The 24,656-nt window shown below is 41.5% G+C and overlaps 1 protein-coding gene across 1 annotated transcript in view; it reads right to left on the bottom strand.

The window, feature by feature from the left end:
* Positions 1-11,568: 11,568 nt before the first annotated feature.
* Positions 11,569-24,656, bottom strand: part of LOC125901259 (leucine-rich repeat and fibronectin type-III domain-containing protein 2) — a 193,637-nt gene continuing 180,549 nt past the window's right edge. Inside the window, exons 5-6 of the mRNA XM_049596827.1 lie at positions 22,658-24,054; positions 11,569-17,110 (exon numbers count right to left, since the gene is read on the bottom strand). Coding sequence (XP_049452784.1) covers positions 16,120-17,110; positions 22,658-24,033 — 2,367 coding nt within the window. The 5' untranslated portion in view covers positions 24,034-24,054 and the 3' untranslated portion in view covers positions 11,569-16,119. The remainder of the gene's footprint in view (positions 17,111-22,657; positions 24,055-24,656) is intronic.

Here is a 24,656-nt window from a genome sequence, read left to right on the forward strand (position 1 = left end):
GCACACAACAAGCACATTGGTCCAAATTCATTTTCCTGCTCATTTTCCTCTTTGGGAAATATGTGAAAACACCAGAATAAATCTGAATCGTTGCTGGTCTCTGTCCAATTTCCCCGCTGGTAAAGGCGAACAAAATAGATATAACGAGAGGATGAGTGCTTACCTGGCAGATAGGCCTGAGAAAATATCATTTCAGTTAATACAATTTCTGGATGGAGCTTATTTCCTGGACCATTTACGACTTGAAAGTGTACCATAAAATATTCATAATGCTTGTTGTTGTTGAGAAAGAAAATCTCCCTCCTCAATTACAGAGGAAATTTTTATGCATGAGTTTTGCAAACAAGTTTACCACACATACCTGCTACAGTTGGATGCAATGATTTAGTCCCATTCATCATCCCAACCAGCTGGGTGACACGGAGGCGGATGCAGCCGCGCTGGGGACGGGAGCCACAGAGCGAAGTGGTTCAAGGTTACACACACTTCCACTGCTCTATTTACTGAGTGACATTTACACAATGTTTTACAAAGGGGTGAGCTGAGGTGAGCTGCTGAGATGCATCATGCCGCGCTTCAGATGTCACACAGAGCTACATTATACTGAGCTCACTGTTGGTTGTTTGAGGTACAGCTCAGACATGAGTCAATACATTTCATTACTTTTCTTTTCAAATAAAGCCTTGGATAGTACTCATATTTCATATTTCAGCTTGTGATTCTGCAGACGTGTCTCTGTCAATGGTGTTTCAGCCAGAAGTGTTAGCTGATGAGGGGTGGGCGGCTACATCAGGCAGATATTGACTGAAAACCTGCAAATCAGCTGGCACATTTGTGTAATCCGTCGCCAATATGACAGTCCCTTTTAGATAGTGGCAAACAGTGAAACCTAAAAATTATTTTCATTTCTGTACTGAATGTGGTTTGAACCCAATAGCACCAAAAGCAGGTAAGACAGTTTGTAATGGCCATCAATACACTGCTTATCGATCACAGAATGAGCAGGCAGGTAAAACAACAGTGGGAGCCAGTTTCTTGGTTCGAGGCCTTCCAAGACACAGGTTCAGTCCAACACTTTGGCGAAAAACTAAAGCAGAGAGTGGCTGAGTCACTAGTGTCCGCCGAATGCACACAAACAGCAAACAGATCAAAAGTGTGCAGTGGTGCCATCAGGAAGCAGACAGGAGACTATATCAGACACACAGAGGATCAGACACCAGGAGAACACACCTGTTAGGAGCTGGCTGCAGGTTGGTCGGAACCGGCGAGGAATCCTTTGGCGCAGGTAATTCACAGCACAAGAAATCACAAGCAGCAGAACATAGAGCTGACTGGCAGTCTCTCCACGCAGCTACAGGAAACAGGCAAACAGAAACCAGGAAGGCGGAGGCAGAGCTCTTGGTTGAGAACGGAGGGCTGACTGGTTTACCGGGGAGCAGGCGAAACAGGAGAGTCAAAGGCAGGCAAGGTTGGCAACAAGGAAGCGGTCCAGGAACATATGCTGGAAAGTCTTGCATAGGTATGACAAAGAAGAATCTGTCAAGCAGAGTTAGTGAAGCTGCAGTATTTATAGTGACAGAAAGTAATGATTCACAGGTGAGTGGAGTTAGCTTGATGAGGTGGGTGTGGTGGACTGGCAGGAGCGGGAGGTGTGTAGACAGGTGATAGGCTGGCAGGCAGTGCACACTGTGACACATTTTTATACACATCATTAGTGGAGGAAATGAAATTCTTTAGTTAAGTAAAAGTAGCAATATCACACAGAAAATATATTTCAGAACTCCTTAATTTGAACTGTACCTCAAAACTGCAGTTGGTAACTTTTATCGAAAGTGAAACTGTCATTATATTCACACAGCAATAAATGGGACAGATAATCTTTAAAAAAAAAAAGAAAAAAAATAGAATAAAAAAGTCATTCTCTCTGCCTACTCTATCTACCCTTGGAGCATTTCTAATGGCCGCACTGCATGTGAATGAAAACAACCAACCAGAGCTGAGGAGTCTTTAACGCAGCTGTCAGGCATGTCAATCACTGCTGGTAAAGTGTGGTCAGACCGTCAAACTCGGCAGCGCTGATCAAATATAAAATTAAGATTCTGTTACTGCGTTGCCTATTTCTCATCTCAAATGAAGAAACATATTAACGTGACTGAGACTCCTTGGCTCTGATTGGTTGTTGCTGCTATGCCGCTGTCTGACACTAGAGGATGCCATAGAAGCAGCAGTAGGGAAGGAGGGACATGATTTTTTTTCACAGATTATCTGTCTCATATACTCCTTTCGGACTATAGTGACAGTTACAGCTAATATGACACAAAGTTATTTTCATAAGAGGTACCTGTAAGTTAAAAGTTAACTTTGAGTCAAAATTGAGAAGTATGAACAAAATCTTTATTTGAAGAGTTGTGAATATGTACAGATGTTAAAGGTACAATGTTTTCCTTTTAAAAGCATAAAGTAGCATCACGTAGAAATCACAAGTACAGTAGAAATTAAAATTGCAATACTATTTAGATGTTAGATCATGTTTTCCTAGATAAATGAAAAAGATATTAAAGCTACATGAAGAGTTTTTTTGTGCCATTTTAGAGCCCTGGAACAAGCTGAACACACATTAACATGTTAATAACCTTTGTTATGACTCACAAACAGCAACCCAGTCTCACTCCGAAGTCATCAAAATCTGGTGCTTGAGCAGTGAGCTGCGGCATCTGACATCGACGAAAAAAGGGGTCCTTTAACATTGGCAAGACACGCGGCCAGTCGCCGTTATATTCTAATGGTCCTTTCCAGTGTCAGGAGGAAACGTGGCAGGACAACAACAAAAGTTAAGGCGGCAAAAGTCTGAGTGGGGTGGGCGGGAGGGGTTGTGGATGAGTCCAACAAGCAAGGACTTTCACCCAGGAGAGCAGTGTTATTGTCCCATAAGATTGCAAAGCCAAACCTTGTTCTTTTTTCATAAACCCAACCATGTGCTTTTGTTGCCTAGGGAAGCAAACGTCAATTCTCGTTGTTGGATCGATGTGGTGCATTTATTTTGAAAGAGGCAGTATGCAAACAGTAAATTTTCGGTGAAAACGAAAGTGTATTTTGAAAGAAGACAAGGCATGTAACATACAGAACTTGACATGGCGTCCCAGAACGTCAACAACCAACGCACCCAGGATACTTCCATGTCAGAAATGTACAATGCCTATTGTTCTGGCAACTGGGCTGTGGTCATTTAGAAACGTATTTCTTCTGATGGATAAATTAAGGTAAATATCCACCCTGCTGTTTGTCTCCACAAACTGCTGGCTCTTGCTCCATTTGTTCACCAACTAGTTGCTAACTAGCACTGCTGTTTGGTGCTGGGCAAGTCGAGCACAGAGGATTTTTTTTTCTGGAAACAGCTGCCCACTGCAGCTGGATTTTCTAACCTTGTTGCCATAACACACATTTTAATCTTATTCAGCTCAATTAAAGTCTCACAGATTGTTAAACAATCCTTTGTCTCAAATTCTCACAAAACTCACATCTCACTGATTTGCTGCTGAACGTCAACCTGTGTGACCTCTTACAATCTGTTCCAAAAGGAAACACATGAAATAAGAAATGAAGATGGTGTCCAAATGCTCTTTTTACTGTCACTCAAAGAGTTTTGACAGCTTAACATTCCAGTTTTCACTCCCAAACTACATGGCAATAACTACACTTTATCCTTTTCTGGGCAAATTCAGTAAACACAAATATTTGTAAGCTTACCTTTCGTCAGATCAGCTGTCAAGTGAATGATGTATTAGCCAAATATTTATAGGTTGGGTTGGCAGGTGTGAAACTGCAAAACGGAAAAAAGATAAAGGGTAAAACCTTGTACCCAAACAGACTTTAATTTATCGAAATGTGTGTTTGTTGATAAGACTATTTGACAGGGAGATTTATGTTTTAGTTTAATGGAGATAAGAGCTTTACAAGTTGCTAGTTCATAGTCTGCAGCCAGCATTGACATGCTCACAGGACAGAGCTATCGACAGCAGGCAGAGGTGATTTCAGTGCCAAATCTCTCATCACATACGAGGTGAACAAAGGGTCAAAAATATTGCAGTAGTCCTTGAGCTTGAACATACTTTTAGTTGAAGAGAATGAGAAGGTGGAGGTGGTGAAAGAAGAATCAATTGAGGTGGAGAGGTGTTGATGCAACACCAGGCACACAATGATTGGATATTTGACGACTGAACGTCTCCCTGCAGGGAGAGGGATCTCAGGCGTAATGGAGGTGAATCGTGGAGGGGAAGTCTATCAGTCACTAGTATGAATCTCTTCCCCTGATTCTGAAAACTCACCAGATTTTATATAACTAAAGGAAATAGATAAAAAAAATAAATTAAAAAAACACCCCTTTCAATGGACATAAACCAGTGGGTAATAAAGTGCCTCACAGTGGTTGTGATATTAAGTGAGTGATGCCTGAGTTATACTGTGGAAACTCTGAGGTACTTGCTTTTTATTCCTTTATACTACCTCACTGCAGTTATCTGACAGCTAATAGTTCCAAGTTACTTTGCAGACTAAGGCTTTACATACAAAACATGCAATACGTTTACAGAATCTGATCCATTACCATAGATACAAGAACCTAACAGGATATTTGGTCGTTAAAACGAGCTTCAACTTGACTAGCTGTAATATAGTTATGTTGCCAATAACCAGTTATTTTCAGTGGTTGTTGGATTGTAAAGGTTGTAAAGCTAAACCCTGTTCTATTTTCCTACACCAAAAAATGTGCTTTTGTTGCTTAAACCCAACCACGTGCGTGTGTTGCCTAAACATAACCACGTGTGTTTATTGTTGAAGGAGACAAAAAGTCAAACTGCAGTGTTGTACCAACTAAGTACAGTTATTTTGAAAGAAATAGGATGTCAACAGTACATTTCCTGTGAAAACAGAAGTGTATTTTGAAAACAATGCATGTAACAGGCTGAAGTTGATATGGCATCCCAGAACGTCACCAGCCAACACACCAAATGTAGCTTTCACATCATATGTCGACATGGACAGTCCATGACCAAACGTTGATTTGCAACCGGGTTGGAGTGAGAATGTTTTGGTCTGCTGTTTGGTGCTGAGCAGGTAGCATACAGAGGGTTTATCGGAGCGTTGACCCTGAAAACAGCTGCTTGTTGCTGCCAGAAACAGGGTTGAACAGAATAGTTAGACTGAACGAAAACATTAAAGTTATGCACCGTAAAACCATAACAATAACCTGAAAGTTGCTAAAACCAATCGGCAACCTCCGGGGCCTGAAAAATGAAGCTAATGTGAAAATGCCATAAACTGCAGTTCCTTGAATGGCCACTTGAGGCTGGCTCTAAGAGCCCTTAGTCAATCCCCATACACTTCGTGGTAAAATGGCCAACTTAGCAGAAGAAATAAACAGGTTTACAGCCTGCTACAAAAAGCAGATTTGGTCTCTATAGCTAATTTCCCCAGTAATGAAAACTGTACAGGGGATGACTTCTTATATAACCTACCACTTTACATTTTATTGAAGCTTAAAGATATGCATGAGGGCACAGTGGGTGTAACCCCCAATTTCCACATACTCCGTCTACACCGCACAGCGCAGCGCACTGCGTAGCAGATACGCTCCCATTCTAATGAATAGCTTCATTTCCACAGTACGTGCCGCGCAGTGTCTCTGGAGAGTCCCAGAAGCCCCACGGCGCTCTGCTTCATCGGAGATACGTGCCAGGTCTATTTTCCAGTGACTGCGCTTCCATTGCACGTCAAGCCACGTAGCTCAGAGCGCACCAAACCGGAAACGGAACGCACACAGCATCCGGTAAATTTCAAAATACAACACAATGCAAAGACTACGGATTGTAAACTCTCGATTTTTTGAAATTCATGAAGTAATGTTGATGTGAACAGCAAGGCAATCTCAAGTTAAACTTGTTTTCTCTCTTTCTCCTTCTGAACGAACTATTGTTTTGGTCTGGCTCACACTCTATCAATTGCTTTTTATGGCGTGATTTTGCAGTTCCCACGTGAGCTTGCGGCTCCGCTATATGGTGCGGCGCTCCAGAAATGCATCCAGTAGGCGAGGGTGCGCGCTGTTGGTTGCTCCAGATCCACGGCGCTGCGCAGCACGGCGCAGACAGAGTATGCGGAAATTGGGGGTAAGTAACAGGCTGTCCGGAAGGTGTCACCACAGGCTATGAGTCAGATCTGCTCCTCACTCTTCTACAGGTCCACCATCTTGTCCAAATTTGGTCATTTCTGGCTTCAGAAATCCAAGATGGCGATGGCCAAAAAGTAATTTGAAACTTCAAAACGGGAGTCCACAAACTTTGTGACACCATGGTGACTACATCCATTATTTTAATACAGTCTATGGCTAAAACACTCTGAGGAGCTGAGGGGAACGGCAGAGTTGGGTGATAACTCTCCTTTAACATATTGTTAACATAAAAATATTGACGATTACAGCTTTAAGTAAAGCTTTGAATGCTTTACTTGTCACAGTATTTTTACATTGTGGTATTATTACTAAAAGTAAACTATCTAACTATGTCTTCCACCACTGATTTTTCCATTAGTAAACATATTCACTGAGACGAATTAAAAATACTGCAATATTATTTATTCATGACGCCAGATGTGAATAGGTTTGGAATTACATCCATTATGATTACACCATTATGAAGAAATACCTTAAATGACAGTTAATGTAATAATGTGGCGATGTGATTGCATTTTCTCGCCATCCAGAGGAGAATTTTATTGCATTCTGACACATTATCACGCTATCCAGCAGGTATCACTTAATAGCTTGTTACAGAGAGTAAGAAAGAGTGACAGCGGCTGAGATACTTATTAAGACTGAGTGAGGGGGATACCAACTCTCAGACAAGACTAAATAAACTTTGGCAGGCTCAAATTTCACTCTTCAATACTGCTGGAGAACTTTTCTCCAGCCAGAGAAGTTTGTCGGGGAAATAAACAAACCCCACACAGAGTCAGCCGTTCCCTCGGGCATTATTAATAATGAGGTTATTAATATAGGATTTTTTGAATAAAGAATCCTCATGGAAGCAGCGATGAGGCTGCAGAAGCAAACGATAGATAAGGTTTGCTTTCAGAGAGCTTTCTGTAGTGGACACCCACTTTTATGGGGAATATGAGATTCCCCCTATGCAAACTTTTTTTGTCATGACCTCCAATAATGTGTGCTTCCCTTCTATGAAAAGACAAAATACACTGCTGCGGGCTGTGTTCAGGCATAAAAGATGATGGATAGCTGCACTGTGGGGCTGCTGGTGTGAGAATGCTGCATGAAAGAAACTGCAGAAAAAGCACTTCAGAAAACCTAAAAGGGGTTACTGCCCTGCAAACAAAACTTTGTTGTAGATTTTAGCATAAAACGCTGACAGTGAAGGTCAAACATAAGAGAGGAGTAAGATAATTAGTGTCCCCAGTAGACAGCGCAGTCAAATTAACAATGATAGTCAACAAATGTACTGTTCTTTTTCTGTATGCATCAAACATCTGTTGTTCACAAAGAAGTATTTATTTTGATTTGTCCAAGCAGACAGGAAATCAAACCATTAATTCCACTCAAGCGATGGCACTGACTCTGAGTGTGTGTTGGCACATGTGCAAGAGTGCTGTCAAATCAGTTGCCTCATGCCAAATAAACAGACTCAGGGCATGATTTCTCTTCAGCATTTCTCTTTGACTTAGACTGAACTGAAAATGGCAACAATTTTCATGTTTTTAGCTGCGCTAACAGCGGGGCCCCAGGGATCGCAGTGTCGGCTGGTCGAGAGTCTGACTGAAATATCTCAACAATTATAAGATGGATTGCTGTGAAATGTACAGCTATTTAAAGTCAGGAGAGACTGAATCCTAGTGAACTTCGTCATCCCTTCACCTCACACCTAGCATCATCATCAGACCAATGTTTCACAATATGCTTCTGAACAGATTGAGCAGAGTGAACACCTGCCAAACATCAGCATTTTAGCATGTTTGCATGCTGATACATTTAAAGACCCAGTGTGCAGGATTTAGGGGGACATACTGGCAGAAATGGAGTATGATAATACAAAAAGTATGTTTTCTTTGGTGTATAATCAGCTGAAAAAAAGAGTTGTTGTGTTTTTTGTCACCTAAGAATGAGCTGTAGCTACATAAGGAGCAGGTCCTTGTCTACAGAGATTGCCATGTTGCACAGTAGCCTAGAACAGACAAACCAAACAGCCTCTAGATAGGGCCGATTGTATTTTTGCATCTGCCACCGTAGTTGAAACCCCCTCCATGACAAGATCATCAGAAAAACACAACTCTTCTTTTCTTACTGGTTTAAACCACCAGGACCTCTGCAGATGATCCAGTTTCCAGTAAAAACCTCCTGAATGTCTGCACCTTAAGTTGTTAGAGAAAACAGGTGAGCACATATCAGCAGGTGCTGGGCTGGCGGCCTCTCTGCGACATGCCAAACTAATTTGTAACATCAAACTGCTTTAACCGATTTTAATCACCAGAGGTCTCATTTATTAACATTACATACGCACAAAACGACGCCTGAAAGAGGCACACGCAACTTCCCACGCAAAAGCTGTGATACATATAAAAAGACATGATGGGAGAAACTTTTACCCATGCTTACAAACATTTTGGAAACGGGATATTGGCGATGCAGATGGTGAGGTGGAAGCCTGATTGTAGAGACTGTTGAATATTTTTGGTGCACGCCATTTTTGGCTTCTGTCCATATATACATTTTAAGAATGGATCCTACGCATTTTTTTCATAAATGAGACCCCTGGTCCTTTTGTTTTGGAGAGGAAGAGACCTCTGCAGATAATTTGGAGAGTAAAAACCTGCTGAGGAACACTGAAGGAATTCTAATGGAGGGAAGTTTCAGCTGGTGGCAATCTGCAATCCATTAAACACTGCTGTACCTAAGTATAGCCACATGGAGCGCTAGCATGACTGTAGACCAGGGAGCAGTAACCTTGCGTGCCGCTATTGGCAAGTGGTAGCGTAACTAATGGTACATGACCAATAAGTATGCAAGAGTTTTTTGAAGTGTTTAGGTACAGGGTTTTCCACACATGCTTTTTTTTTTTCTTGTTGCTGACCATGATAACATCTTCTGCCGCCACGCTGACTTATTAACTGTCTAGTTTTGGAGCTGTTCACCTGGGGCTCTGTTGAAATTTATATAGCCTACCATTCAGTTATGTCATTGCAAATGTACTCTGGTCACAGACAAAGCAGCAGAACTCAAGGTGCAGTGAAAGTGAAATTAAGCTGTTCATTGCGTGGGGTCTAAAAGTTTGCTTTCACTCACAGACAGCCGCTCCTCTCATCCATTGATCTGATTGACTGTTATTGGATTGGCTGATCAATTATCTGCCCCGCCACTCAAACTACACAAGCTGATGCTGAGGATAAAAAGAACTCAAGAAGAGTTCTGCCAGTGCTACGTTCACTGACCCGCAAAAACCTCAGAATTTAGAGACTACACAGAATTATAGAAAGGGAAGGACACACACACACAAACGAAAGTGTTCAGCTTCAGCATTGCACCGACTAACAAGGAAATCTAAAAAAGGCACTTCATATCACAGGGATCGACGACCCCTGCTGTAGACTCTTACACCATATTTGCACTCAATGCAAAAGAGCGGCGATATGACAGTTGTTGAGCAAGGAGTCACATCACACCAGAAGCACTTTTAGCAGGTGTTTTGCTTCTTTGCTCTTTTCTTATCAGACGTAGAGCTCTGTCTCTGTCTGCTTGTGTGTGTGTGTGTGTGTGTGTGTGTGTGTGTGTGTGTGTGTCTGCTTGTCTTTCTTGCTCTCTGTTTAAACACAACTGACAAATATGTGGAATAAGTAAGCATGGGATGCATATTTTACACTTTAAAAGAATCAGATCATTTTTACATTATATCCTTTATATATTATATTCATTTATGGATTATCAGATTGTTTTCTATGGACCAGGTGCCAAAAATATCGCTGCAGATCGGGAGTCAGTCAGTGAGCTTGGTGCTTTTGAGTGTCCAGTGTGAACAGCCCATTTGATTAACACATATGCCAAAGGGAAGTGTGAAGCCGGCGACCTTTTTTAGGTCCTTACGCACTAAATACATGTGCCAGTAAATGGAAGAAAAGCTGCACTGTTGAAAATGTTCTCATGTAATATGTATTTTAAGTTGTTCCTGTTAATAGGTGCAGAATCTGAGAGGATGAAATAGAAATTTATGCAAATAACCTCTGCACCTGATTCATCACCACAGACTGATCGCTGCTGGAGACAACAGTGAATCTGAGATGTAACGTCTGGGAAAAGCAGGTGTCAAATCCATCATATTTTTTAGAAGACACACACACGGAGGAAGAGAGACTAAGCGATGAGCAAGATGCACAATAACCTGTTTCTCACCTTTTTGTATGGATGTGACTAAAATACCCATTAGTGCTTGAGTTAAGTGGATCACTTGTTTTACTGAAATACTGTAGCTAAAGGATTTGATCTTGTTAAGCTGACGTCACAAACAGCCTTCCTCTTTCAAGATGAATGCACACCTGCAATTCCACAAGACAAGGTTTAAAATAACACAGCATTGTCAAGTCTTATAAGTCTCATTATCAGGGCTAATCATGTACTCTTCATATATAACACCCTTAACTGAAACAACATGTTTGTTCCTTTGATGGTAATTTGCGACAGGCTTGTGAAACACCTTTAGTTGAAATCGATATTCTGTTGGTTTTTTTTTGCAGCCATCCCAGGGAGAAACAGAGAGAGACATTGTGAGAAAACGCAACAAGAGTGTTGTCAGCTTTGTTAAAGGTGTATTCTTACTGCCAAATCAAAAGCGCTTTCACATCAGGCAAGGTGAGATGTTCACACCTGCTCGCAAAATTTACCCGAAGAGAATGATGCAGTCAGTGCTTTGAATGTTGTACTGGTGAAGGCAAGTTTACTGAACTTCTTATAAGAGTGGTGTTGCTGCCAGGTGACTTCCAAACACACATTTTCCTTGAGCTGAATGTCTTCTGTATCTTGACAGCACGATGCCTGATAATAACAACCTTTCTACAAACATGTAGCCGTGTTCCTTCTAAGCCCTCGGCAGGTGCATATCGCTGTCTTATCATGCAACGCTCGGCCCTTATGGAGATTATATTTACTCTGTGCTGCCGTAAGCACCTTTCCTGACAGATTATATGAATTAAGGCCTTATTATGGGCTCTAGCCAGGAGCTGCATGTACCGGTGATTTGTAATAAGGGCAGCGCTGAGGTGAGTCAGCAGCGACTGGCCTGATTACAGCAGCTGGACCTCAGGAGGAAAACCCTTGGCTCATCCCCGGTAAACAAAGACAGCAAGATAGAAAGGACACTCCATTAGCTACTTTGTACTACGCAAGTAGGAACAGTAAGGTAACACTTTAAGCTCAGAGGGAAGAGGGCCAAAATGTGATTAGTTATGTAATCCAAGGCACATGCAGTAAATGCGATGTTACAAGAAGAGAAAACACAGAAGAGCCAGTTTGGTTCGTAGGAATTCATCAATGTTTTATATTCTTTTGTAGCAAAATGTTTTCACACAGAAACAGTTTTTTTTTCTTGTTTTTGTCCTAGAACCTCAGGTGAGAGTCATGACTATGTCGAGTCAAGTACACACTTAAATTGTATTCTCAGTTAGCAGAGTGGAAGAGGATGTTACATGATTTCACAGGTAGAGAAAGCAGGTTTCGGGTGACTTCAACGAAATGACAAAAAAACATTTCTCATTTATCTGTAGTGGTATCCATCCATGAAGAAGCTTTAGTTTTATCCCTCCAGGTTGTGAGATGTCTATCTCTGAGACTTCTGTGTCCACACATTTCAACTGAGGTGAATGAAATATTGTCCCTGCAGGTCAAAGTATTTAAGATTTGCCTTTAAATGTTTTCGGAAAACAGTTCTTACGTTAGCAATACTCTTAAAACCCAATAAAGTTTCTTGGAAATTATGTGCGATTAATTCAAAGTTCATTTAGTTGTGCTAAGTTTATAAGTTGTTGATTTCCAGAGGAATTTCTTCGGCAGAGCTGCTCCATTTAAACTCAAGCCAATATTCAAATATTATCATGACACTTAATTCTCCATGCTTGCCTTTAGAATAATTTCACACTTTTACATGTTGAGCTAAGCACTGGCTAAAAGACTCTCATTACACTATCAATTATCAATTGGACACTGTCTCACTTCCCTTATTATTACTATTAAATTGACGAGGTCGTTCCAGGAACCTTCTTATGAATATCCAGTTAGATATCAGTTAATTCATCAGAAATTATGTAAAACTATGCATGTTTTGTGGATGCCTCCATCCACAATTTTAAGAGTGGGCAATATGGATAAAATCCTGTGGATAAAAATCTTATTAACCAACAATGTGTTCGTCCATCTCTTTTTCTAACTTGTCTTCCCTGACTGTTGTACTTTATGAGGTCACCACAAATAATGAATATACAGTTTGTTCTTTTGACATTTCATAAAACAGCTGGGCACTGCTCAAGCAGGAGTAAATGGCACATTTGTTGAGGACTGTTTTCAGTGGTGGATAAATACACATTTTGTATTTACTGCAGGAGCACAGTGTTGGGCATAGAAACAGAATGAGTGGAAAGGATATCAAACGGTGTCACACTCATGAATTTGAGAACTCTAATTTGGCTTACCTTTATTTAGTTTTCTGGCAATCTGTTACTTACTTTGTAATGGAACATTACTATAGCTACCTTAGATGAAGAAGTGAGTGAGTATATTTTCACATCTAAAGGCCTTTGCACGTTGAGTCCATTTTGTTTCATCTGAAATTGTTGCATGTCTGAAAATAAATACAACCTCATCTTTGCACACCGAGTCTAAAACTTCAGTCTGTCATTGAAGCTTTCTAAACAGGTTCAATTTTGTGTGTTTTTCGCATCCATCAGAAGCCTTTAGAGAGTTGTTTGACCAAGAATAAGTGAAGAGAATGTGGCAGACACATGTGACACATCTGTAACAAGACAGAGGAACGGGTTGTACAGTATAGCTCACGTTCTACAGATCAGAAGGTAATACTCAGGTGGATGATGATGACGAGGAGGAGGAGGATGTGGACTGCACACAGACAGGGAGACAGTGTTGAGACAGAGATGCAGCTGCAGTGCACAGAGAGAGAAAGTAGTGACAGATAAATAACTCCACCGGAACGAAGCAAGAGAGGAAATATGCCTTTTCATCTTGTCTTGTATTGCAAATTTTCGCAACCCATAGAACCAAAAAACACATCCGACTCAGTGTGCGAAGTTTCTGTGCATTATGATGTTTTTCTGGATGACGGATTAAGAAAACGTATCCGGGAAAAACTTAACGTGCAGCGGCCTTAATTCTGTGAATTAAGGATTTATTTTAACCAAACCAGAATTGGTGAGTTTTGGAACAGTGGACAAACTTAATAGATGACTAACACTAACACTAAGATGCCATACTGTCCAGTGAGTTCACAACGTCATTTAAATGAAGGTTTATATGGAAGTTAGTCCGCTACAATGGTTACCATGGTGCACATAAAAAAGGCTGATGTTGATTTGAATGGGAATGTCTGTTCTACTCTCATCATATTTCTATTGTGTTGGATCTACTCCAATTAAACTACAGTTGCAGTGTTCATGGTAATGAAGGGACATGTCACCTGCTTGTGTGTCTGGACAACAACAGAGCTGTGTGTCTCAGAGGAATAAGATATCAGGCGTCAGATACAAACACAATACTTGTTAGGATATGCTCATCGATGGTTTTGATCTTTTCAAGGACTTTGTTGACAATGAGGAAAATATAGAATATTACCATCCTTTAAGGTACTTCATCACATTGATGCAAAAATCAAATAAATTCCAATACTGCTTTAAAACAGCCCTGCTCATTGATTTGCAAAATCGCCCACAAAGAGTTAATATACCCAGAGATGTTGAATAGATAGCTGCTGGCAAAATAACAACTGACAAATATTATGTCATGGTATATATTGTCATGTTACACACCCCAACTCCACTGTATTGTCATGGAGATAAACATCCCATAAAAGGATTTCCCAAAATCTTGGCAAATTAAATCCAAGAGCATCTGCATGGCTGGATACCACTCGAGGTAAATTAGAAAATATGTATTTTTATCATTTGGGTGAACTGACCCTTTAAAAACAGCCAATATTTTACATGTAGTATCATGTAAAATCCCATTTCAGCGAGCCAACTAACAATGACCAAGTTGGTACACCACGGTTAAGCACCTTCTCACTGTTTGCTTCACATGAAAATAAAAGTACTACTGCACGATTCCCCCCCCTTTACATTCTCACCCAGTTATTGTACAAAAAAATGCCAATATACAGAACAGTACACCTAGGAATGGAAACATTAATAAAAAAAAAACAAAAAAAAAGATGACCACCCCACGTTTTGAAATGCAGCAGAGACTCACAAGATATTGAGAAAGGCATCAAAATGTGATTGAGATGTCTTGGTTGATCGTAGGCAGTAATCTGAAGAGCCACTAATTCAAAGTACCTTCCTGCAATGTACAGCTCCGTATGAAAGACAGTGGAGGATAAATGATTAATTGATGAATCAGTTTAAATAATACATAAACCAAAAAGGGTTCTGTATCATGCAATCTGGTGAAATTGATTTCCAGAGAGTTTTCAGCTTTTTGGCCGTTAAAAAGTTTCTTTCTTTCTCCAATTTTCTCCACTTAACATCCTCTCATGAGCAGCGTAATGACCTTCATCAAGCTAATAAGAGTCAATTTGGACTCATTCGGCCATTTAACCTGGCTAAATGAGTAATTGTCGTACTCTCTTGTTTGTGTTACCTAAAGAGAATTAGAGCCGAATAATACATCCTGCTGTGGGGATAAGCGAATGATTAAGTGAGCCTGATGGATTTCAAAAACTATTCCCATCTGGTGACAGTAATATGTGCTGATAGCATCTGAAACCATATCCTGAGGCAAACACTCTGTTTATATCAGTGGCCTTAGAGCCTACAGGGACCGCTGTCACCAGCATTAGCCAATGGGGAGCATATCAAAGCATCCAGAAAGACATTTTTGCAACAGCAGGAATTCAACCTGAGCCAGAAACATACTCAATCTGATTGGCTGGAGACTAAATCATTCTTTGAAGCGTTTGCAAACAAGTAAAGAACATTGTGTTTTGAGCTGTTTGTGATCCTCTTGTGCATTTGGGGTTTTGTTGTATTTCCAGTCGCTTTCATATTTAAATAACCTCATATGATACATAACCTGAGGTAGAAATACAAGCCTGGCTTGTTGTGGTTCAGTGGTACTGATATCCAGAACACGAGACCATACTGTTTGAAAATAAGCCGTGTTTTCAGTTTGTGACTGATTGAAATTTGACTTAACTGTTGAGAGATGTGAAATGGTTGTATGTGAGGGGGTAGCTTCTGTGTGTATGTGTGTATTATGACCTCATTAAAGAGCTGTGCCTCTGCCTGCTGATGAATCACCTCAAATAATAAATAGTAAAAATGATAGAAAAACCAAGATGAAAATAAAAAATGACTTTGTTTTAATTTTCTATTCACTCCTCTGGTCCTTCTCTCTACTGTCGCAGTAGTCCCATTCATGCTGAGGGTCCAAGACATTGTGACGCACGTCCAGTTCACCACAGTCAAGGCAAATCCTCTTGGCATTCAGTTCTTTTGATAAAGACGTAGTAAATCCACTTTGAATTTCTCATCTTTCTTTCCCTCTTTCTCTTGGAGACACTCTCACGTGCCCTGCAGATTGCAAATGATTCCCTCTGCACAATCCACGATTCGGCGTTGGTTTGAGATGGGAACAAGATTTCAAATACAGTTAAACACTGTCAGAGATTTGAGATCATGGCCAGGAATCTATCGATTTGAGTGTCTTTTATCACATAGTTACTTAGACAGTATTCACATGGATGAACTTCATGCAATACCCAAAGGCAGGTCCCCTCTGGATCATCCTGCCTCTGCACTCATCTTCCTTTAGTTCCTGATTTTTTTGGCCATGGACCTCGCAGATAGACCCACTCAAACTGTGCTTTCCATCACCCACTCCGAGCTCTCAAAAGTGGGCTTCTCATCCTCACTGTCATCATACTGCAGCAGCATGCCGTTAACAGACAGACTGCGCTTAGTCCAGATGTTACTGATCCTGCGAGGGTAGTTGCTGCGACACTGTGCAGCCCCAACGTGACCCATGTCAAACGAGTGGCTCCTCTTGGGCTTACCCTCCTGGGGCATCCCTAGTAGACGCCCCAGCATGGTGGTGGACTCTGCCCTCCCGAGCAGGGGTTCTTTATCGGACGGGGGCACCATGGCCACCGTCATCATAGCATTGGAAGTGGTGGCGGAGCCAGGAGCCCCATGGTGGTCCCTTGCTACTCCTCTCAGCTCCAGTGAGGTGAAAGCCCCTAAAAGGTGGTCCAGGTTTTGCCGTGCTTTGGCGCCATGCCTGTGCCTCCTGAACTTGCTGCTGGGCAGAGTGCTGCATTCACTGCCCTGCATGCTGTAGCGGTCGCCAGTCCCCCTTCCTGTTTGGCTATCTAATGAGTTAGAAGAGGATGATGATGAGGAGAGACTGCTCTGGAGGGATCCACACTTGAACTCTACCATTTCCTCACGCATGACCACCACCGTAGATTTGACCTGTGGTGGAGCACCGTTGAACCGGTTCAACCCCCCATTGGTCTGTGAGTAGGTGTTGCTCACAGTGGGTAATTTATTAGTCTGGATGCCACTTGTCACCTTATATCGCACCATGAGGATGATGATGAACACGAGCAATGTGGCCACGATGATGCCACCAATGACCAGGATCATAGTGCCACCCAGGAAGCCACTGTGGAGAGACTGGCACTGTGGGTAGTCCTCCCTGGTGATAAACTGGACACAGCCTACAATGTTTGTGGCGGTGAGGGTGGTGGCGGTGTCATCCCAGATGGCCAAGACACACAGGTCATACTGCATCCCTGGGACAAGATTTGTGACTACAAAGGCTCTGTTATTCATGGGAATCATCCTGACAAGAAACAGAGAGACAGAAAAATACAGCATTAAAAACACAGACCTCTTGCTGTGGGAGTTCTAGACAAGAGGAGAGAACTTTAGTGTTTAAAGCACCACTGGCTTACTGTATTATGCTGGGGCAGATCAAAGAAAGAGCCAAAATGAAGCATGCTAAGTAGCTTTTTATATGCATGGAGTAATTCAGAAAGATGACTCCATTGGTCCCAGTATATCCCATTCGATATGCATGAAGCAATAGTAATGAGATACGTATTCAATGGCCACTTTTTGAATACTGTTTTGGCTAAATGTAATTTCTTGTACATTCCATTTAACATGCATTCAGTTGTTTCAGCTCACTCTGTTATTATTCCAGTTGTTTAAATATGACTCAATAACTAAGCCTCGCTGCTTTAGACTGAAATAAAAGTCAATGCTGCAGTGCGGGTTAATTCTCTGAGATGTATCGCCAATCAATGAAATGCTGTAGGATCCTTTGTGTTGTGTAGACAGGGAGTGATAGAAGCTTTCATCCATGAAATTCATCTATGTAGACTGCAGAGACAAACACACGCAACACACTCGAGCTGTCACATAACATAATAAGATATAAATACCCCTGACAATATTTCCTTGTGGTTGTATAAAAGGCTATGTATCAAAGCCTATGGATGTCAATTGGAAAAGACATTCTTTTTTTCAGATATTTAATGTGTTTATCACCATGTAATGGAACTCAGTTTAGATATTTTACCCCTAAAATCATGAAAGAATTCAGTAAATGTAATTTGTCTTGACGTGCACTTTCTCACAGAGCTTGACTAGTCAAACAAGTGTCATTACAATTTGAAACAGGGTTTTGAAGGATTCAATCAGAGCTGTCGCTGTTCTAGTTTTTGTACTGTCAGCAGTCTGCTAAGTGTAATTAACTCTACTGACCACATCTCATTAAATCAGAATGAAACCACTTAGATGTCAAACTTACATGGACCTTTGTAAGATATACTCTGTATGCAGCCCATTGCCCATTGCTCAAATTCGTACATGCTGGACAAATTGGATGATTAAGATTTTAGTCCACTGCCAAAGCAAATTCCTTGTAAGTGAAAAACCTACTTGGCAATAAATCTTACAATTCTGATTCAGTGCCACTTCAGGAATAATGTGTCCAGGTGGGTAGTGTGTCTGACTTGCATGCAGAATTTGTGTCCTTGTGTCACAGACCTACAGCTAGTGTTTGCCTTTCATTAGCAGTACCCATGATGTTTCCCAGACCTTAATTTATACTTCTGTGGCTACATTCATAGCCTCCATGGTTATGCCACAGATTACACCATAGCTACAACCAGGCTGATCTCATGTGCTGTTTGTATGCATAACTACAAAAAGTAATCCAACAAAATGTGTATGTATCTCACTTAAAGGGATAGTGCACCCAAAAATGAAAATTCACCCACTATCTACTCACTCATATGCCAAGGGAGGCTCAGGTGAAGTTTTAGAGTCCTCACAACACTTCCAGAGATCCAAGGGGAGAGGGGGTAGCAACACAACTCCACCTAATGGAGGCTTACGGCGCCCCAGATTCAAACGTCCAAAAACACATAACTGAAACCACAAAATATCTCCATACTGCTCGTCCGTAGTGATCCAAGTGTCCTGAAGCCCCGACATAAAAAGTTGTTTGGAAAAATGTCATTTGAACTCTTTTAGCTTGAACTTTTTTGCCTCATTGTAGCTTGCAGGTCTAACTGCCTCTCTGTGCACCACGTTCACGTGTGTGCCCTTGCGCAAGACCGTTAGACATGGGCACCGCATTCATGTGTGTTCACATGCGTTCGCTGGTCTCGAGGCAGTTAGAGCTGCAGGCTACAGTGAGGCTAAAAACAGAGTTCAAATGATGTTTTTCAAACAACTTTTTATGTCGGGGCTTCAGGACACTTGGATCACTACGGACGAGCAGTATGGAGATATTTTGTGGTTTCAGTTATGTGTTTTTGGATGTTTGAATCTGGGGCACCGTAAGCCTCCATTAGGTGGAGTTTTGTTGCTACCCACTCTCCCCTGGGATCTCCGCAAGTGTTGTGAGGACTCTAAAACTTCACCTGAGCCTCCATCGGCATGTGGCAGAGTGGATAATGGGTTAATTTTCATTTTTGGGTGCACTATCCCTTTAATCCTGAGCCAGTAATTCACGTCTAACTCACACATTTGGAAGGCTGTGATGACATGACCAATGCGCTGATGGGAGTAAGGAAGGAATTAGCTGGTGTAAGGAGGCAGGTTTGAGTGATGGATGGGACTTTTCCACAGGGAACCTGTGTTTGGAACCAACCTGCTGTTTCCCACTGTTAAGCAGACACATAGCGCCCACCCTCCAGCTTAACACTGTTAGGTAACAATTACTGCAACAGTGCTGACAGAACCATGGCCAGACAATTTATACTCTCTGACTTTCACTTAGGGCTCATTTAAATTCTGCTCATTTAACTTGATGAAATGTAGAACATGATTGCTCAGACACATCTATAATCGACAACCAAAGTTAAGTCTACCTTCAGTCATTAGAGGGCCATCTCAAGTCACAACTATGACATATCAACAGAACTACCCACCTGCCCCCCACTGCATATCTGCTGTAGATGCATTGCCACTGCTTTATTACTGCACTGTGCTGAAACCACAGATGAACGATTAGTCTACAAAAATGCGCTGTGTTGATGAGTGGCTTTGATAGTCAAATAGATGACTATTCTAAATTCTGTATATCAGAGATTCTCAACATGGGATACTTGTACCCCATGGGTTACTCATGCAATTGCCAAGCAGAGAAGTTCATATCAGAAGCTAAATTAATGCTTGATGGGTTCAGGGTATGTCATGGCATGTGGTAGTAGTAGGATTGCAAGCTTGACCAAATTCCACTTTTATGTAATTAATAGTGTCAAAATAAATTGGACATGGTGGATGGTATCAGTAAAGGGGGACTTGAGCTTATCTGATTAAGGCACATCTGACAAGGCAACCAAGTGGCTGAGAACCACTGCTATATATAATCCACTTAGGCTGTAAAACATGAAGTAACAATGTCTGTCACATACTGTAACTGTGGGTTAGGTATCTATAAATAGATTCTTCAATTATCAATCGATTGTTGGCTTGCTGTTCTCCTAGAGTACATGCATCCATATCTTTGAACCCTCTGATTCGCCTCCACCACAGAGCCCAGACCCCAGTGGGGCTGCACTCCATTATTCATCCCTAATTGCCTTTTTCCATAACTAGGAAGAAGCTGCGTTGGCTCACATGTTGAGAGAACTCATGCAATATTTCTCCTCCCCCACGTGGCTCTGATTGATTTTTAATCATGCCATCGCTTGAGTGTGGGCAGTGCCCTGGGAAACTGTGTCAGCCAACTAGAGGAGCGCAGTAGGAGTGCATGTGCGAGCAATGAAGTCATACCAATATTAATTCAAAAACAGTAGTTGGCCTCTCTGTGCACGTTATCTTTTCCCTCCAGCTCCTAATTTGTCTTCTGACATGCAAAAGGACTGCACAGCCGTTATTGTATAAGAGCATATATATCTATTGCTTTAGGGTCTGCTGCATACTGTGTGCACTCATTATGAAGTTGAAAATATTTTAAAGCATCAAATTTGTAGTTATGATTCTTGACTAACAACACCATTAGGAATGCCATTAAAATAATCACTTTTCAGGGAAATAATGTAGGTGCTGGAAGTCAGTGAACAACGGGGGGAAAAGTGCATTTCATAAAACACACATCAGTGTTATATTTGCAATTTTGTAGGCAGTAGATAAAATTTGTGAAAAGCATTAGCAAGAAATGCAGATGAGTCATCTGACGTTTTCATCACCAGGAAAAAAAAACAGGTACTGAAAATTCATATTGTTCTCCTTTTTTTCTGGCATGACAATCTGGCACAGCAAGCTGCGTGCAAGCAAAGAAATCAGATAAACACCTTATTATTGAATTCACAGGGATGGTGAGTTGCATCCACAGTGTTTGAACAAAGTAATATCTCTCTTCAATATTGTGCACAGTTCTAATCTCATATTCTCAGCTAATAACCAGACTTTTTCCCTTCTCTTATTCTGTCAATTATCTTTGATTAAACGTCTTGCAGGAATGTGCAGTACAGGTGAATTGTGTAGGACTTTGGCATAGTATAAGTTATTGTGTTGTTGTGTTGTTGCTAAAGGGATTCAGCATCAATTGTCAGTGTTGAAGGAAGCATGAAGCTGACCTAAAATTGCTGTAACTACTACTCACAACGGGCTACTTTAACAATTTTAGACTATTCTGATGCCGTAAATACCATCTTTAGTATAGGGTACTCATTCTTTAAGTGCATTGAGCCTAAGGGGATACTGAACTCAAAAACAGCGTGATATGTTTTTGGCAAATATGAGAAAATATCTAAAAAGCTGTCTGATAAAGTCAAAACAAGGCTCATAAGAAATGGATCTATTTGTTCTTGCAGCACAGCACATTTGGCCTTTTTTAACGTCTTCCTCAAATTGATTTCATGTTAAACGGCGCAGCTGTTTTCTGTATTTCCAGCTCAATTATCTTGGTTGAATGTCACTACTTTTACTGTCTCATTTGACTTTGGAAATTGATTTCACAGAGCCCAGAAGATCTTCAGCTGCAGTCTCCAAGCTTACACTTTATGGACTTGAGCAGCTTAGGAGGGATACATTAAAATGAGGGTCTATAATCCTTTTTCTTCTTGGATTTCTAATTAATGGTTCAGGGCAAGGATTTCACTTTGGGCTCCACTGTCCTTAAAAATGTACAAATGCTGTTCATTATTTTGGTGAAAGCAATTGTCAATTTAAAGGAAAAAATAAATAAAATCTCTGGGATTAAGAAAAATGAATGTTGATCTCTGAGTAACACTTCAAAGAAACTGACTGTCTCAAGCACTTACGCAGTAAACATTAGCAACTGACTGAAGAAGCTGAGCAGTGAGTGTGCTGAAGTTCAATATTATACCTCGGGCTTAATTTACCACTTTGACCAGAAAGGTCTCAGCTCTGTTTACCTACAAAAAGTAATGCACCGCAATTCGTATATAAACCCCATAATCATTAACCAGTAATTTGTGTATATCCCACATAATCAGGGAGCCTGCGATCATGTTACCAATGCACTGACAGGAGTAAAGAAGCAAGTATAAATACCGAAAGTCTGTGTAAGAAGGTAAGTTGAGTTGGTGGCTTGGTCAAACAACACAGGACTTTACCCCAGAAGATCAATGTCCCATGTGAAACCATGTGAACATTGAGTTTGTAACTTTACTTGCCTACATCTAAAGACCCCCTAAATATATTTCTGCCTCTAAACTTAACCTACATAACTTAATGTTTAGTACATAATTTTATGTTAAGTACGTAACTTTAGGTTAAGTATGTGATCTCATTTGTGGGGCACTGATTGATAGATATCATACAAACCCTTGTATATTCATTTTCGTATGATATCATATGGACAACTTTATGAGGATATATAATAAAATTAATTAATTATTCTTACCTATAAATGAGAACTTCATCCTCTGAACAATTGTACTGAAGCTGATACATTTTGACCTTTGGAGTTGATTTGCTTACAGTCCACTTGACCAGAGCAGAAACGGCAGTCACTTCTGACACAGACACCACCTTCTCTGGTAAAGGTTTAGGCTCCCCTTTGCTGATCTTAGTAGAGCTAGTTATGTCCGAAAGCCCTGACTTGGACTGTGTGGTACGGTTTGTACCATTATTCAGATGGGGGAGTTGAATGATTGACAGCTCAATGGAGGCTGTAGATTCTCCAGCAGCATTGGCAGCAATGCAAGTAAAGGTCCCGTAATCCTTGGATGTGGTGATTGTAATGTCCAGGGTGCCATTTTCGTAGACCGTTGCTCGGGAGGAGTTGCTGATCAAGCGGTCATCAGGAGCAACCCAATGCACAGTTGGCATTGGATCACCGACTGCTTTGCAGCGCAGGCTAGCCGTTTGGCCTTCCAGCACTAGCAACTTGTGTGTATGTTGCGTGATCAGAGGGGGCTCACAAACAAACTCCTCTTCACGAACAGACCAAAAGTAGCGCCCCTTTAGACTAGCAGGAGAAGCGCAGGTTTCCATGTCATCCTCACGCTCTAGTCTTCGAAGCCAAAGCACTTCACAGTTGCAGTGCAATGGGTTCCCGCCAAAGCTTAGAGAGAGAGGAGGTGCATAAGGAGTGCTCATTACAACATTGCTCTGAGAGCGCGCAAAGATGGGGTCTGGAGGGAGCTTTTGGAGACGGTTGGAGGTGAGGTCCAAGCGGGCCAGTTTATCCAGATCTGTAAAAGTCCCCTCTGCAATGAAGGCGATGAGGTTATGATCCAGACTCATCTGATGGAGGTTGACCATCTTGCGGATGGCTTCCCAAGGCACACTGCGCAAGTTGTTATATGACAAATCCAGATCCTCCAGTGTCAATAACAAGTCATCAAAGGCTGCGCTGGAGATCCGACTTAGCTGATTGTTGTTGAGGATCAGGTGCTGCAGGTTGACCAGCCCTCGGAGGTCATCCGGTCCCAGCTCAGTCAACCGGTTACTGTCGAGGTGCAGCGATCTGAGGGTCTCCAGGTCGATGAAAGAGAAAGACTGGATGGCGCTGATGGTGTTGCGAGACAAGGTGAGATCAACCAGACCTGTCATATTGGCAAAGTCCTGAGTGGTGACCTTGAGGATGAAGTTGCCGCCCAGCCGTAGCTCCACAGTTCGCCGGTCAATGTCCGGTGGGACGAAGAGCAGACCTTTGGAGGGGCACAGAGTCCCCAGAGACTCAGAGAGATTCTGGCAGACACAGTATTTGGGACATGCATGGACCATCGTAACTGCGGTTCCCAGAAGCAGGAGACTGATGACCACTTTGTCCATGTTAGTTCATACAAAGGGGACCTGCAAAAACAAAAGAAAAACAAGATCAGTTTGAATTCAAGCTTGAGATCAACTTACATATTTTTGGTTGCCTATGTCAGGCAACATTTGGTTGAACATAGTTGCATGATGATTTTAATATTTGATGCATAAGTCTAATCATTACAGCTTTAACATTTCAAACATTAAAGTCTTCACACCCAGAAAATTCTTCACTTACTCATCCCTCATCCACAAAACTGAAACACTGCTGCAGTTTTGTGTGCTTGTGTAATTGCCCCCATTAACACAGGTCAGATACATCTCACCATGGACCTTGGACCACGGAGGCAAAAATTGCTCAGTTGATGAGCTGGTCTGATTATCATCCTTGAGGATTTTTTCATATTAATATTCTCCATTATAGCATTCATATGCATGTACTTTGCAATGCAAAGAAGGTGTGAGAAATCACATGAGGATTCTCTGAATGAAGCCTGGGATTAAACAGCTAAGAAGCTATTTTTAATGACGCACATACTTATAAGCTGTCATTACTGATATGCTGCTATGCATGCAGTGGAAAGTAGATCAAGTGGAGCACATGCATGTGTATGCAGTTAGCAACGGATGAATTATTAATG

Source organism: Epinephelus fuscoguttatus, linkage group LG14 (genome assembly GCF_011397635.1).
Source record: "Epinephelus fuscoguttatus linkage group LG14, E.fuscoguttatus.final_Chr_v1".
NCBI classification, from domain to species: Eukaryota; Metazoa; Chordata; class Actinopteri; order Perciformes; family Serranidae; genus Epinephelus; species Epinephelus fuscoguttatus.